The 12,786-nt window shown below is 48.2% G+C and overlaps 1 protein-coding gene across 13 annotated transcripts in view; it reads left to right on the top strand.

The window, feature by feature from the left end:
• COL6A3 (collagen type VI alpha 3 chain) overlaps window positions 1–12,786 on the top strand; it is a 56,981-nt gene that overhangs the window by 24,239 nt on the left and 19,956 nt on the right. For 12 of the 13 annotated variants that reach the window (XM_056495748.1, XM_056495747.1, XM_056495741.1 and 9 more), the window contains 10 exons: window positions 2,188–2,808; window positions 3,934–4,533; window positions 5,112–5,714; window positions 6,113–6,715; window positions 8,328–8,674; window positions 9,154–9,232; window positions 9,565–9,710; window positions 10,905–10,997; window positions 11,389–11,442; window positions 12,336–12,407. In XM_056495748.1, the coding sequence (XP_056351723.1) occupies window positions 2,188–2,808; window positions 3,934–4,533; window positions 5,112–5,714; window positions 6,113–6,715; window positions 8,328–8,674; window positions 9,154–9,232; window positions 9,565–9,710; window positions 10,905–10,997; window positions 11,389–11,442; window positions 12,336–12,407 (3,218 nt within the window). The remainder of the gene's footprint in view (window positions 1–2,187; window positions 2,809–3,933; window positions 4,534–5,111; window positions 5,715–6,112; window positions 6,716–8,327; window positions 8,675–9,153; window positions 9,233–9,564; window positions 9,711–10,904; window positions 10,998–11,388; window positions 11,443–12,335; window positions 12,408–12,786) is intronic. The other variant, XM_056495743.1, reaches the window with a different exon arrangement.

The raw sequence follows: 12,786 nt of genomic DNA, 5'->3' as shown, positions 1-12,786 counted from the left end.
TACATTTTCTACAGACACACCAATAAATCAGATGCTCTTGACTCAGTTACCACTCAAGCTCAGTAAATGAGATGGATTTATTCAAGAATATTTTTTAAAGTCTTCAAAAGAATCACATGGCCACAGCAATAAATTCACACCACAGTACTGGAAATTACGCACGTCCAGCTGTGTGATTTCCTGAGGCAGCCCTAATTGGAGCTTGTCTCCCAACAGGAGGAGGAAACAAGGAAAAGTGTAATAACATCCATATCTTCTCTCTGTAAAAGGGCAGATGGACTTAGAATCATAGAAACATAAAAAAGAAATAGGGCTGGAAGGAATCTCAGGGTGCCATTTGCTACATGCCCTTGTGCCCAGCAGGATCTTTTTGCCCAGAACTAGATTACTTTGATCTAATCTGTTCTGGAAACCCTTTGGGGGAGACTTCCCAGATTCCATAACCACTCTCTTCAACTGCTTTTATCAGACAACACTTTCCCTTCAAGTCACAATTCTGTCTCCCTAGTCACAGTTCAAGCCTTCCACATCTCCTTCAACCTGAGGAGGACACAGGTGCCAGCTTGCTCCCAAATTTTGTGTGGCAGCCTTTTCATCTGCTTTAGGCTTGACACATAGGTCTTGTCTCTGTCCTTGTGTCACCAGCTGTGTACCCAGCTCATTCAATCCTTCCTTGTAGGTTTTCTTTTACATTTTCACCCTTATGTTCCCAACATCAGCCTGCTCCAAATACCAGAGTGTGACAATGGCATCCCCTGCCATCTCTTACCCTGTCCTTTCCATGCGGATTCATGACCTTTCCCATATTTGTGCAGCTTCTGTCTCAACCAAGACTTGTGCAATCAGTGCTCTTGAATTCCATACTCACTTTTAAAACCATTTCTGTCTTACCCAGACCATTTGGAATCCCTTTCACCAGCAAGGACTATTAATACTTGTGCTATTTGCTCAGGGATAGCTGTATCCACCCAGTTTTCCTAGTTTTCTTGGCTAAAAGACATCCATTCCACAGGAGAAACCAATTTTTTTCTTCTTTATCTGATACACAGGGTCTTTTACTGGGACTTTTCCATTGTTCCTGAACTTTAGAGGAAGTATATGAAACTAGGATACACCAGGCAATGTCTGCTCCCTCTTCCCACCTACATTAATATTCCTGTCCTATGCATTAACCCACCAGGCTTCCAACAATCCTCTTAGGAAATAAATTTGATATGAACTCTGCATTAAGAATTCAACTGCCCTTTTAACTCTTTATATGGCTGAGCATTCCTAAGTAGATAATCAATATTTTCTTCAGAGGGGCAGATCATGCTCCTGCTTGTCCCACTGGACCTTGCTCTAAACAAGCCAACAATCCTTTTTGGGATATCTTCCAGCAGTTGCTGTGTTTTAGAGGCAGTGATGCTTTCTGCTTGGCTAAATAAAACCTTCCAATTCTGTTGGTCAGTAGCATAACAGGTCAAAGTTCTCTGATCTTTGACACTTCATGCTTTTGATTTTGAGATTTTTTTCTTATTTGTTTCTTTGTGGTTTTTTGTTTGACTTTTTAAAAAGAAGAATAGTTTGGTCACAGTTAGCATGGTTTTTCCTGCCTGAAGATAGAAAAGGAAAAAACCTTAAAGATCAGTACCTAGCATTTTAGAAGAGCATTTCAGCATTTTCAGCTGGATGTCCTCTCCAGCAATTTCTTAATTTTTTTCAGAAGTATTTATAAGTTCAGTAATGCATCAGAAAATCTTTTCTTTCCCTCTCCTCACCATCTCTCTGTGAGCACTTCCCTTATGCCATTTAATCCAGAAACTCATTGTTTCTTGGGAACAAAAGATCCGAGGCTCCTGTTGCATATTGCAGCACGTCACCTTCCCACACCCCCTGGGAGCTGTTGGCTTCTCCCAGCCTCGAGTAGGAGATGGCACCCAGAAGTCCCTTGGCACCCTGTTTCCTGTGGGTCTCTGATTCTATGATTCGGTGGGAAACGCATGGAATGTCACTTTCCACCGACTTCCACCCATCTGCCTCCCCACCAGGGGTTGCATCCGCTGGCAAAGGAACCAAACCACTTTTCCTGATGCCTCGCCTTCCTCTCCCCGAGCTTCACGCTCCTTCCATGTATGAGGAGAATATTAACAACTGCAAAAAAGAATCTCACTTTCCCCTCCCCTTCCCCTTACTTGTCTCAAACAGTAGTTGAGAGAGGTGACAAGAAGGATGTGGTGTTCCTAATCGATGGCTCGGATGGCGTCAGAAGAGGTTTCCCTCTGCTGAAGACGTTTGTGCAGAGAGTCGTGGAGAGCCTGGACGTCGGCCGCGACAAGGTGCGCGTGGCCGTCGCGCAGTACAGCAACACCATCCAGCCCGAGTTCCTGCTCGACACCTACGAGGACAAAGCAGATCTCGTCAGCGCCATCCAGCAGCTGAAGCTCATGGGAGGCTCTCCTCTGAACACCGGGGCAGCCCTCGACTATCTCATCAAGAACGTGTTCACGGTGTCGAGCGGCAGCAGGATAGCGGAGGGCGTCCCGCAGTTCCTGATCGTGCTGACCGCTGACCGGTCCCAGGACGATGTCAGGAGGCCCTCAGTGGTCCTGAAGACGAGCGGCACGGTGCCCTTCGGCATTGGGATTGGAAATGCTGACCTCACAGAGCTGCAGACCATTTCCTTCCTCCCAGATTTTGCTATCTCTGTGCCCGACTTCAGCCAGCTGGATTCGGTGCAGCAGGTCGTCTCCAACAGAGTCATCCGGCTGACCAAGCAGGAGATAGAATCTCTTGCCCCTGACCTGGTTTTTACATCACCCAGCCCAGGTGAGGAGGTGTTTGTGTCTGCACTGAGAGCCAGTGGCAAAATATGATGTTTAGTAACATCATGGCTGCAACACAAACTGAGAAAAGCACAGATGGTCAGGGCTAAAACTCTGTCATGGTCTCCCTGTTGGTGCACTCAGGGTTGATAGGAGCTGTGCAATTAAACTGAGCCACCTTTAAGCCCAGCCTCTCGAGGTGGTCTGTGCTGTATACACATGGAAGACCCACAAAGTGAATGCTATTGCCTTAATCTTATTTTAAGTGGATTTTAAATCCATGCCATTCCTTCTGGAATGGAAATTGTATCATTAAGTGTGGCATTAGGTGTGTGCCACACCTTCACACTACTATTAATCAAGGTCAGCTTTCTGCTAAATGTAAGACATGCTGATTTTTCCTACTTTTGCCTCCCTCATTCACCGGGGAAAGGGAAATTGGAAGCGGGCATCAGGAGAAGGATCAGATCTTACATTTCTGGTCTCCCTTGGAATGATATCCAGCCAGCGTACGCCTGGGATGAAGAGTATCCACCCCAGATCAGTCCCTTAGAAATTCACTGTTCTACTATGTTTGTTCATTCCCTTCTAAACCAGACCACTTCCTCCATACCCATTTATCAGAGATATTCTGCAATAATTCAGGCTCTGAATTACGTGAACTACCACTGCAGAGAACACTCTATTAGGAATCAAAAAGCCATTCTGAAAAGGCAGAAGCTGAGAGAATAATAGGATAGAATCTTTCCTAGAGAGCAAAACCAAAGAAAGAGGGGTGGCTCTGAATGTAAAACAACCTGTCCTGAGTAAGGACTACCACCAGGCTACATTTTCTTGGGTGGAGATCTCACAAGGAATTATTGTTCCGGGTGTCCCATTGCTCCCTCTTGCTTCCTTTACTCTGGAAGTTGCTGTTCTTGCACCCCCTGGGATGTGCCCAGCAGACTGGTCGTGTCTCTGGGTTGAACCCAGAGCTTCCTGCTGGCACTCCCAGGAGTTATCCCAGGCAGGGACACAACGAGTTCCATCCCCATGGCCAGAGGCAAGGTCAATGGCATAGCTGACGAGCTTAGCTGCTCCCCATGAGCAGTTCCTGGTGCTCCCTCTGACCAATGCCTCTCTCCCGCAGCGGGTGTGAAGAGGGACGTCGTGTTCCTGGTTGACGGCTCCCGCTACGCCGCCCAGGAGTTCTACCTGGTCCGCGACCTCATCGGGAGGATCGTGAGCAACCTGGACGTGGGCATCGACACCACCAGGATTTCGGTGGTGCAGTTCAGCGAGCATCCCCACGTGGAGTTCCTGCTCAACACCCACTCCACCAAGGACGAGGTGCAGAGCGCCGTGAGGCAGCTGCGGTCCAAAGGCGGCCAGCTGGTGAACGTGGGGGAGGCCCTGGAGTTTGTGGCCAAGACCATCTTCACCCGGCCCTCCGGGAGCCGCATAGAGGAGGGAGTCCCGCAGTTCTTGGTCATCCTCTCCTCCCGCAAGTCCGACGATGACTTTGAGTATCCGTCCCTCCAAGTCAAGCAAGTGGGCGTGGCGCCTATGATGATAGCAAAGAATGTGGATACTGAAGAGATGATACAGATTTCCCTTAGTCCTGAATATGTATTCCAAGTCTCCAGCTTCCAGGAGCTGCCCAGCCTAGAGCAGAAGCTGCTGACTCCAATTGAAACGCTGACTGTGGACCAAATCAGGCGGCTGCTGGGAGATGTGCAACCCCCCATAGGTAAGGCACTGGCTCTATCTGGGCAGCTACTCAAACAAATGTTGCCCAAAAGACCTTCTCTTTAAGTCAAGATTTTCCTTAGTTAAAACCAAAGTCATAGCATGTGCACAATTTTGGGAGGAAAGCTTTAGATAGATGGCAATTCTACCCAAGTATCTAAATACATTATAACCTATGATTTTCAAGTTAAGTACCTAAACATGACACTGATTTGGAGCAATTTCAATTCAAATTCACAATGTATAAAATTGCCTATTCCCACCTAGCAGCTCTCTAGGAAACAGGCATAAATCTGGGGCAAAATAAAGTTGGAAACATTTACAAAGACAGACAAGAGTGTTAATGAATGAAACAGATAAGGCTCTGAGTAGTGCATGCTTCAAATACTAGGCAGACACACATTCTGACTTGCACACAAGCCCTTTTGGAGAGGCTCCCCAAAGCACCACGCATAAAGTTGGCCAAAATATGCCACGTGGTTTTACCTCACATGACAGCAGATGGCACAGAATCCTCCAGCAAAGCTTAAGCAAAGTCTTGGCACACCAATTATTTCCTCTCTTCTCGCTTCCCCACAGATGTTTCTGGAGATGAAAAGGACATCGTCTTCCTCATTGACAGCTCTGACAGTGTTCGGCAGGATGGGCTTGCTCACATTCGGGATTTCATCAGCAGGATTGTTCAGCAGCTCGAAGTGGGGCCAAACAAAGTGCGGATTGGGGTGGTGCAGTTCAGCAATGGTGTCTTCCCTGAGTTCTACCTGAAGACCCACAAGTCCAAAAATGCCGTCCTGGAAGCCATCCGCCGCTTGAGGCTTAGGGGTGGGTCCCCCCTGAACGCTGGCAAAGCCCTGGACTTTGTGGTGAAGAACTATTTCATCAAGTCAGCAGGGAGCAGGATAGAAGATGGAGTGCCCCAGCACCTGGTGGTCATCCTTGGAGACCGGTCCCAGGATGACGTGGACAGGCCTGCCAGAGTGATCACTTCCACAAACATCAAGCCTCTGGGTGTTGGAGCCAGGAATGTGGACAGGGACCAGCTGCAGGTCATTACCAACGATCCTGGGCGCGTGCTTGTGGTACAGGACTTCACAGGACTCTCAACCTTAGAACAGAGGGTGCAGAACATTCTTGACGAGCTCCCCATACCTCCAACAGACTCACCTGGACCATTCCTACCTGGTAAGGCTGCTATTCATCCTTAAAACTTTGCTGAACAGAGTATAAGATGGTATTTGTATAAAAGTGAAAATGATTCCGTATTAACACCTTTTGATTCCCAAACCTTTAGTTGCATTGATTAAAAGACCTCTTTGAAGTTGTTGAGTTAGGAAGAATACAATTAAATTTGAAAGGAGATGAGGGTGCCTATCACAAGTAATGCTGCTTGAAGTATTATACAAACATTTTCTTGTATGGATGTAAAATCCTGCAAGAGGCCAATGAAACTAAAATGGTAGAAAGGAGAGAGATTTCATTTGCAAATGAAATTTACTACTTCACAAAGCCCCAAGCAGCTTAAATGTTAAAGATGCTGCAAACAATTACTAACAGTCATGTTTTCTTTGCAACCTTCTCAGGAGGCAAAAAGCAGGCTGACATTGTGTTTTTGCTGGACGGCTCCATCAATCTGGGCAGAGATAACTTCCAGGAAGTTCTCCAGTTTGTCTACTCCGTGGTGGACGCCATTTACAGGGACGGCGACTCTATCCAGGTAGGACTGGCCCAGTACAACTCGGACGTCACTGACGAGTTTTTCCTCAAGGACCACTCCACCAAAGCTCAGATTCTGGACGCTATCAACAAAGTCATCTACAAAGGCGGGCGGGTGGCCAACACGGGCGCGGCCATCAGGCACATCCAGGAGAGACACTTTGTGAAGGAGGCCGGCAGCCGGATTGACCAGAGGGTGCCCCAGATCGCCTTCATCGTCACGGGCGGGAAGTCCACGGACGACGGGCCTCGGGCCTCCTTGGAAATCACGCAGAAAGGCGTCAAGGTGTTCGCCGTCGGCGTGAGGAACATCGACCTGAAGGAGGTCAGCCTGCTGGCCAGCGAGAGCGCCATGAGCTTCAGAGCATCCACGGCCCAGGAGCTGTCAGAGCTGAACGAGCAGGTCCTGGTCACCCTGGAAGCTGCCATGGAGGAGAGACTGTGCCCAGGATCAACAGATGTGACAAGAGGTAAGGGCGGTCCCTTCATGGCGTTCTCAGGCCATTCTCGGGGTGACTTTTAATATCCAGTGTGTTTTGATGGACTTGTCTTTCCTACTGTCGTTCTTTGCCTGTGGCCTGAGGTGCAGCATGGGTTCAATCCTCCTCCAGGAGTCTGATGGGGGCTGCAAGCTTTTGGTACAACAGCTGCTTGTCCATGGCCTCCAGCCTGAGGATGACTGGAGTAACATCACCACAGAGGTGACACGGTGGTGGAATTCACTTCAGATGTGACAGCCAGGCACTAAATCACAGGCCTCCTACCACCACATTTAGCCTTTAGACTAAATCCCACTTTGGACTTACTCACAGGGACATGATACCTGTATCATCTTGGCAGACCAACTTGTTTCTTGATAAAATGAAAAGTGATGGTCCTTATTTCCCCTCCTGTGCCTATTACAATATAATTGGAATTTTTGGCCATTCAGGCATGCATGGTATGCTAGAAATGACAGAATCATAGAAGTCTAGCACAGTTTGTGTAGGAGGGGACCCCAAGCACCATCCTGTTCCAAATTCCCTGCCAAGAAACACCTTCTACTATCTTAGGTTGCTCTAAACCCTGTCCAACCTGGCCTGGAACACTTCTGGGGATGTGGCAGTCACTGTTTTTCTGGGCAACCTGTGCCACAGCCTCACCACCTTCGCAGGGAAGAATTTCTTCCCAGTATCTTACCCAACCCTGCCCTGCTGTCACTCCAGAATCTTGTCCAAAGCCTATACCCAGCTCTCTTGTAACCCCTTTAGACAATGGAGGAGAAAAACAGAATTTCACTTGCCAGATCATCCAGGACACCCACCTGATCTCATGACAGGTATATGAGGAAAAATCAGGGCTCGTGTGGTTGTAGCTTAAGGTAAAATTGTCTTAAGAAGGAATTCCATGATTTGGCTACTTCAGAAGCCAAGCAGGGAAATTATAGTGAGTAAGTGAGCTGATATTGCTGTCGGATCAGACCCCCAGCAGCTGGTTTTACTTACTACATTACAGCCAGTCCTACTCCCAGCTCGACTGACCATGGCTCAGCCCTCTGACTTTGAGCAGAGGCATCTCCTGAATCTCTGGAGAAGCAGAAGGAGAGGCACAACAGCCCTGAACTGATCAGCAGCTCCAGCTGAGAAGAAAAACTGAGTGATGGGAAAAGCAAACCACTGCTAGTGTACTGACTTATCCCAAGTGTGGTTAAGATATTAACCAGGCAGTGTGGCTAATATCAAAGAGAATTCAAATACCCCCCTGTGATTCTCTGAGCGTCACTTTGAGCACAGGCAGGAGGTGCACACTGTACAATTCCTGACAGGTTTCCATGTGCTGGAGAGAGTCTTAGCTGCCTGATGAAAATGCAAATTCCTCTTGGACTTGGTTTAGGCAGCTCCTCCCCTTGCTAAAATTAAAAAAAAGAAAGTTATTAAAACACAAGTTTTCCCAGGTGAAAGGAAACAGAAGGCACTTGTGCAGCAAGTGGTGTCAGTTCTTGATGCAGTGTCTTCATCAACCACTAGAAGAGTAATTAGAAAAGCCATTACTTGAAAACAAATCATCACACTGCTCTTCCCTCTTTCTTCATTCTCCTCTCAGATTGTGACTTAGATGTGATAATTGGCTTTGATGTCAGTGATGTTGGGCCTGGACAAAACATCTTCAGCTCCCAGCGAGCTCTGGAGTCAAGAGTGGAGGCCGTGCTGAACAGGATAACCCAGATGCAAAAGATCAGCTGCACTGGCAACCAGGCTCCCAATGTCAGGGTGGCCATCATGGCCCAGGCCCAGGGGGGACCTGTGGAGGGCCTGGACTTCTCTGAGTACCGTCCTGAGCTCTTGGAGAGGTTCCTGGACATGCGGACCCGCGGGGGCTATTACCTCAGGGCAAACACACTGAGGTCCTACCTGAGCAAATTCCGGTCCTCACCCTCTGGCAGCACCAAGGTGAGTCAAGGCCAAGCCCTCTGGGGTGGTATTGGCCAGCTAAGCTGACTTCTGATGTCCTTTAGTTGGCAAAGAAACTGCAATTTTTTTAAATAATTAGATTAATTGAAGTTATTCACTGTAAATTTTGTCACTTAAGTCCTACTTGTTTGCTGCACTCTCCCTGCATTGTCAAGGTCCTGTCCTGACAACTGATGAGCATCACTGCAGCCCATTCCCACAAGCACTGTTTAGCTGCAAATCTTTGCTCTCCAGATATTTCCCGTGCTCTGCTCTAGCAACACCTGCATGTTGTGCAGGAGCAGGAATGTACAGGAACCTGAAACAGGAATGCAGAGCTTCATGGCCTGGAAAAGGTGTACAGGTTCCCTCACCTTCACTCAGATGAAGCACTGGAAAAAGGCCCTTCAGGCTGCACACTGATTGTGTTCCACACCTGAAATATTCTGGGTCCTGACAGAAATGTGTTTCTCTTCCAGGTCATAATCCATTTTACTGATGGCGCAGATGAGCCAATAGAACAGCTGGAGGCTGCTTCGTCTACTTTACACGCAGAAGGTAATTTTTTTTTTGTCTTCCAGCCAGTGATTATAGTCCATGTTAACATGTAGCCCATTTTACCACCATTCCTCCTAAATCCATCTGCTTTTGACAGTAAGGGCTGAGGATTTTGTGAGTTCTACATGCACTTGCTGCTCTTCACTGCCATCCTGTGATGTTTAGCCGCCTGCTGCCACCTAAGCATGTGAGCAGCTTACACTGGATGTGTCTGAAGATGCTTGTTTTCTACTGAAAAGGCTCTGTTTGCAATCAAAGATGTGGATAATGATGTGTTATCACAAGGGAATGCCTCTCCCCATCACAAAGCCCCTTCTGCTTCTCCCTGCCAGGAGTCAACGCTCTCATCTTCGTCGGGCTGGACCGAGTGACCAACTTTGACAGGCTGATGCAGCTGGAGTTTGGCCGTGGGTTCACCTACAACAGACCACTCAGAGTTAATCTGCTGGACTTGGATTTCGAGCTGGCAGAGCAGCTTGTAAGTAACTTGGCACAGGCAGTGCTGCCTTGTAATGCTGGAGGAAAGCCCAAGGCTGGATCTCCTGCGGGGCTGAGCTGTGCCTGGATTACACCCTCTTGGCTCTGCTCCTCTCCCCTCCCTGCCCCACGTCAGCTCTTTTCACAGATGCCACAGCAAATAAAGTTCAGAGCAGATCACATTCTCTTCCCACTCCTGAAGAAACCTTACTCCATCTGTGGCTTTAGGTCAAATGGGATGGGATAAGATGCCATCAAAAGCTGCGGTGCCAAAAACCCGCCCTCTGCCTGTGTTTACACTGCTGGTTTTTTTAACCTTACAGTAATGCCCTGTCGTGCCTGGTCAGTGCTGAAGCTCTTGTTAGAAGTGCTGCTTTCGAGGTTTCTTTCCCTGATCTCATACACTGCCTGCATTTTAGGCAAGCTTTTAACAAATGAAGCAGTTACCTTTTGAAATCCCTTCCAATCCAACCCATTCCATGATTCTTCTTCATAGGTTTACTCCTTTCCCAATAGTCTCTCTTGAGTGTTGACTTAATTTGCTGTCAACCTCAGTATGACCAGTTCCTCCCAACTTCTTAGCTGCTACCAGCATGACTGAGCCCCTTTTCCAGTAGAATTAATAGGATTGGGCTTAACCACTGGTCCCTGTGGTAACCTTGCTGGGTCCTTCCCCACAAATCAAAGTGCAGCCACTTGTGAATGAGCCTTGGGTTTTGGAATAAGAGTTGGTCCTCAGCCCCTCCCCAGGTTGTTCAGCCTAGGAGAATCCTTCCAAAATGTAACTGTGCAAAGCTGGCAGGAAACGTTTGCAGCCAGCAATGTACTTGGCAAAAAAAGTGATTTTTTTCCCCTCTTCCTTCTGTTGGATGATGTAAATCCAAGCTGTGTTTTCTCTGAGTCCATATCATTCTTTTTAACATTTTTTTTTTCCTCCTCAGCCTGTAGGCTGCTGGTGAGCTGCTCACTGCAGTGACTTTCTCATGGTCTGCTCCACAGCCAGGATTTTTTTCTTTGGAGATGAGATTTCTCTTTTCAGTGACAGGCACTGCTCTGGGGACTGATGCCTTACTAAATGCACTTTACAAATTCTGCCCCATGTAGTTTCTGTTTAAACCCTTCCCTCTGATGTCCAAAATCAGATGTTGGGGCTCTGGCAGGTTTCTAATGCTTTCACTTCTCATTTTTTCTGCAGGACAACATCGCAGAGAGGACGTGCTGCAAGGTCCCCTGCAAGTGCTCAGGACAGAGAGGGGACAGAGGTGTGCCAGGCCCTATAGGACCAAAGGTAGGTCACTCCATGTGGGGATGAAGGGTTGCTGTGCACAGGAACCTGGTGGTGACCTGCAGGGTGTGTAGTTGAAGTGGGTGATGTTAACGGGGAGATCAGCTCCACTTACTCCTCCCATTGTAAAACTGACCCTGGGACATGCAGAGCAATTGAGGGTTGCTCTTCCTCCCTTTCCCCACAGTGCTGCAAAACATCCAAGAGGGCAGGGATAAATATCTAGAAAGAGAAGGTGAAGCGTCCTGTGAAACCATTTAGGGACAGCAAAAGGAGATTATATCTCTCATTAACACATATGACCAACCAGCTGCTTTGTGCTTATCAAGGGGAACCTTGAGTATCAATCACAGAACTATGAAGGAAAATCACAGTTTTCTTTGCTGTCTTCTAGGGTGTGACAGGGGATCTTGGCTACGGAGGCTACCCTGGTGATGAAGGAGGACCGGTGAGTGACTGCCCCTGTCCACCATAGCCAAGTTCCACTAAATGAAAAGCCTCCAAACATTTTTCTCCTGGGAATGTGTATGGGGGGTTAAAAGAGACAGCAGAACCCTGAGTTTCCCACACCAGCTGAGTTGCTGGTCCCAGCTTCTCCTGAGAGAAAGTCAGTAGGGAGCTTCTCTATAGCTGGAGAAGGATGAAGAGGGAGTATCTCCTATTATTTGATGTGACTCATCTCTGTGCTATTCCCCAAGGCAAATAAAATCCTCAACTTCATCCAATCCACAGTCTATGCCAAAGTTATCCCTACCACCTGCAGCTGAAAGATTTGAATAAGTCCAAAAGTGGAACCCAGAGTGATGTTCCTGTCCATCACACAGCAGACAATGTGACTCCAGTGTGTATTCTTACTAACACTTTTCATCCAAACTCTGTGTGAATCCCACGTCAGCCCTGGAATAAACATCCCTCCATGCATTGCTCCCAGGGGATGAAGCTGAGGCCAAGGGGCTGATGGTGCTCATGGCTTTTTCTACAGCACAGGCAGGGGCCAAAAGCTGCTGTGAGACATCTCATGCCAGGCAATGTTTTCCTGGGGCTTGAATGTCAGGATGGGATTAGACATCTGTGCAGAGCTCTGAGGGCTTTGTCTCATCATTTTAATTCTGAAAGAGAAGTTTCTCAAAACTCTTTCACAGATGAGAGATTGGGATGTTTCTCTCTGGATGATGATGAAGACTTGCAGTTGGTCTCTACATGAGGAAGGTTGTGGGAAAGAGATGGTGGGGTGGCAAAACCTGCTGCTCCTGTGCCTCCAAGACACCTCTGGTGACAGGTAGCCACAGAAACAGGCTCAGCAGGCAACTCCTGACTTGTTTTTTCCCCTCTGTGCACCAGGGTGAACGTGGACCACCGGGTGTGAACGGGACACAAGGTTTCCAGGGATGCCCTGGGCACAGAGGAACAAAGGTATGTGTGGAACAAGCCTGCACAGAGCAGACCCAGAGTGTCCCTTCCAGTGGGGGAGTGCCCCAGGGGTAATTCCTGCTGTTTAGGAGGTCACACAGCCTCTGCCACGTGCCCTTGAGTGGTTGTGTCCCCCTGGCCAGGCACCAGGGCTTTCAGAGGCTGTTGTGGCTTTGGTGTTGCTATGAAGAGCAGAAAGGCAGCCCTGGAGCTCCAGGCTCAGTCCATAGACAGGGATGATCTATCTCCTGCAGTCTGGCTCTGGGGGAAAGATTTGGGAAGAGATGGATGTGCGTGTCTTGGCACAGGGCTGGGACAGTGAGTGGGTGGAACTCTGCTGTTGGGGAAAAGAGAGACAAGTGAGCCATGGCTGAGGCTTTAA

The sequence above is a fragment of the Oenanthe melanoleuca genome, chromosome 7 (assembly GCF_029582105.1).
Source record: "Oenanthe melanoleuca isolate GR-GAL-2019-014 chromosome 7, OMel1.0, whole genome shotgun sequence".
NCBI classification, from domain to species: Eukaryota; Metazoa; Chordata; class Aves; order Passeriformes; family Muscicapidae; genus Oenanthe; species Oenanthe melanoleuca.
This window is presented reverse-complemented; position numbering and strand designations above follow the sequence as displayed.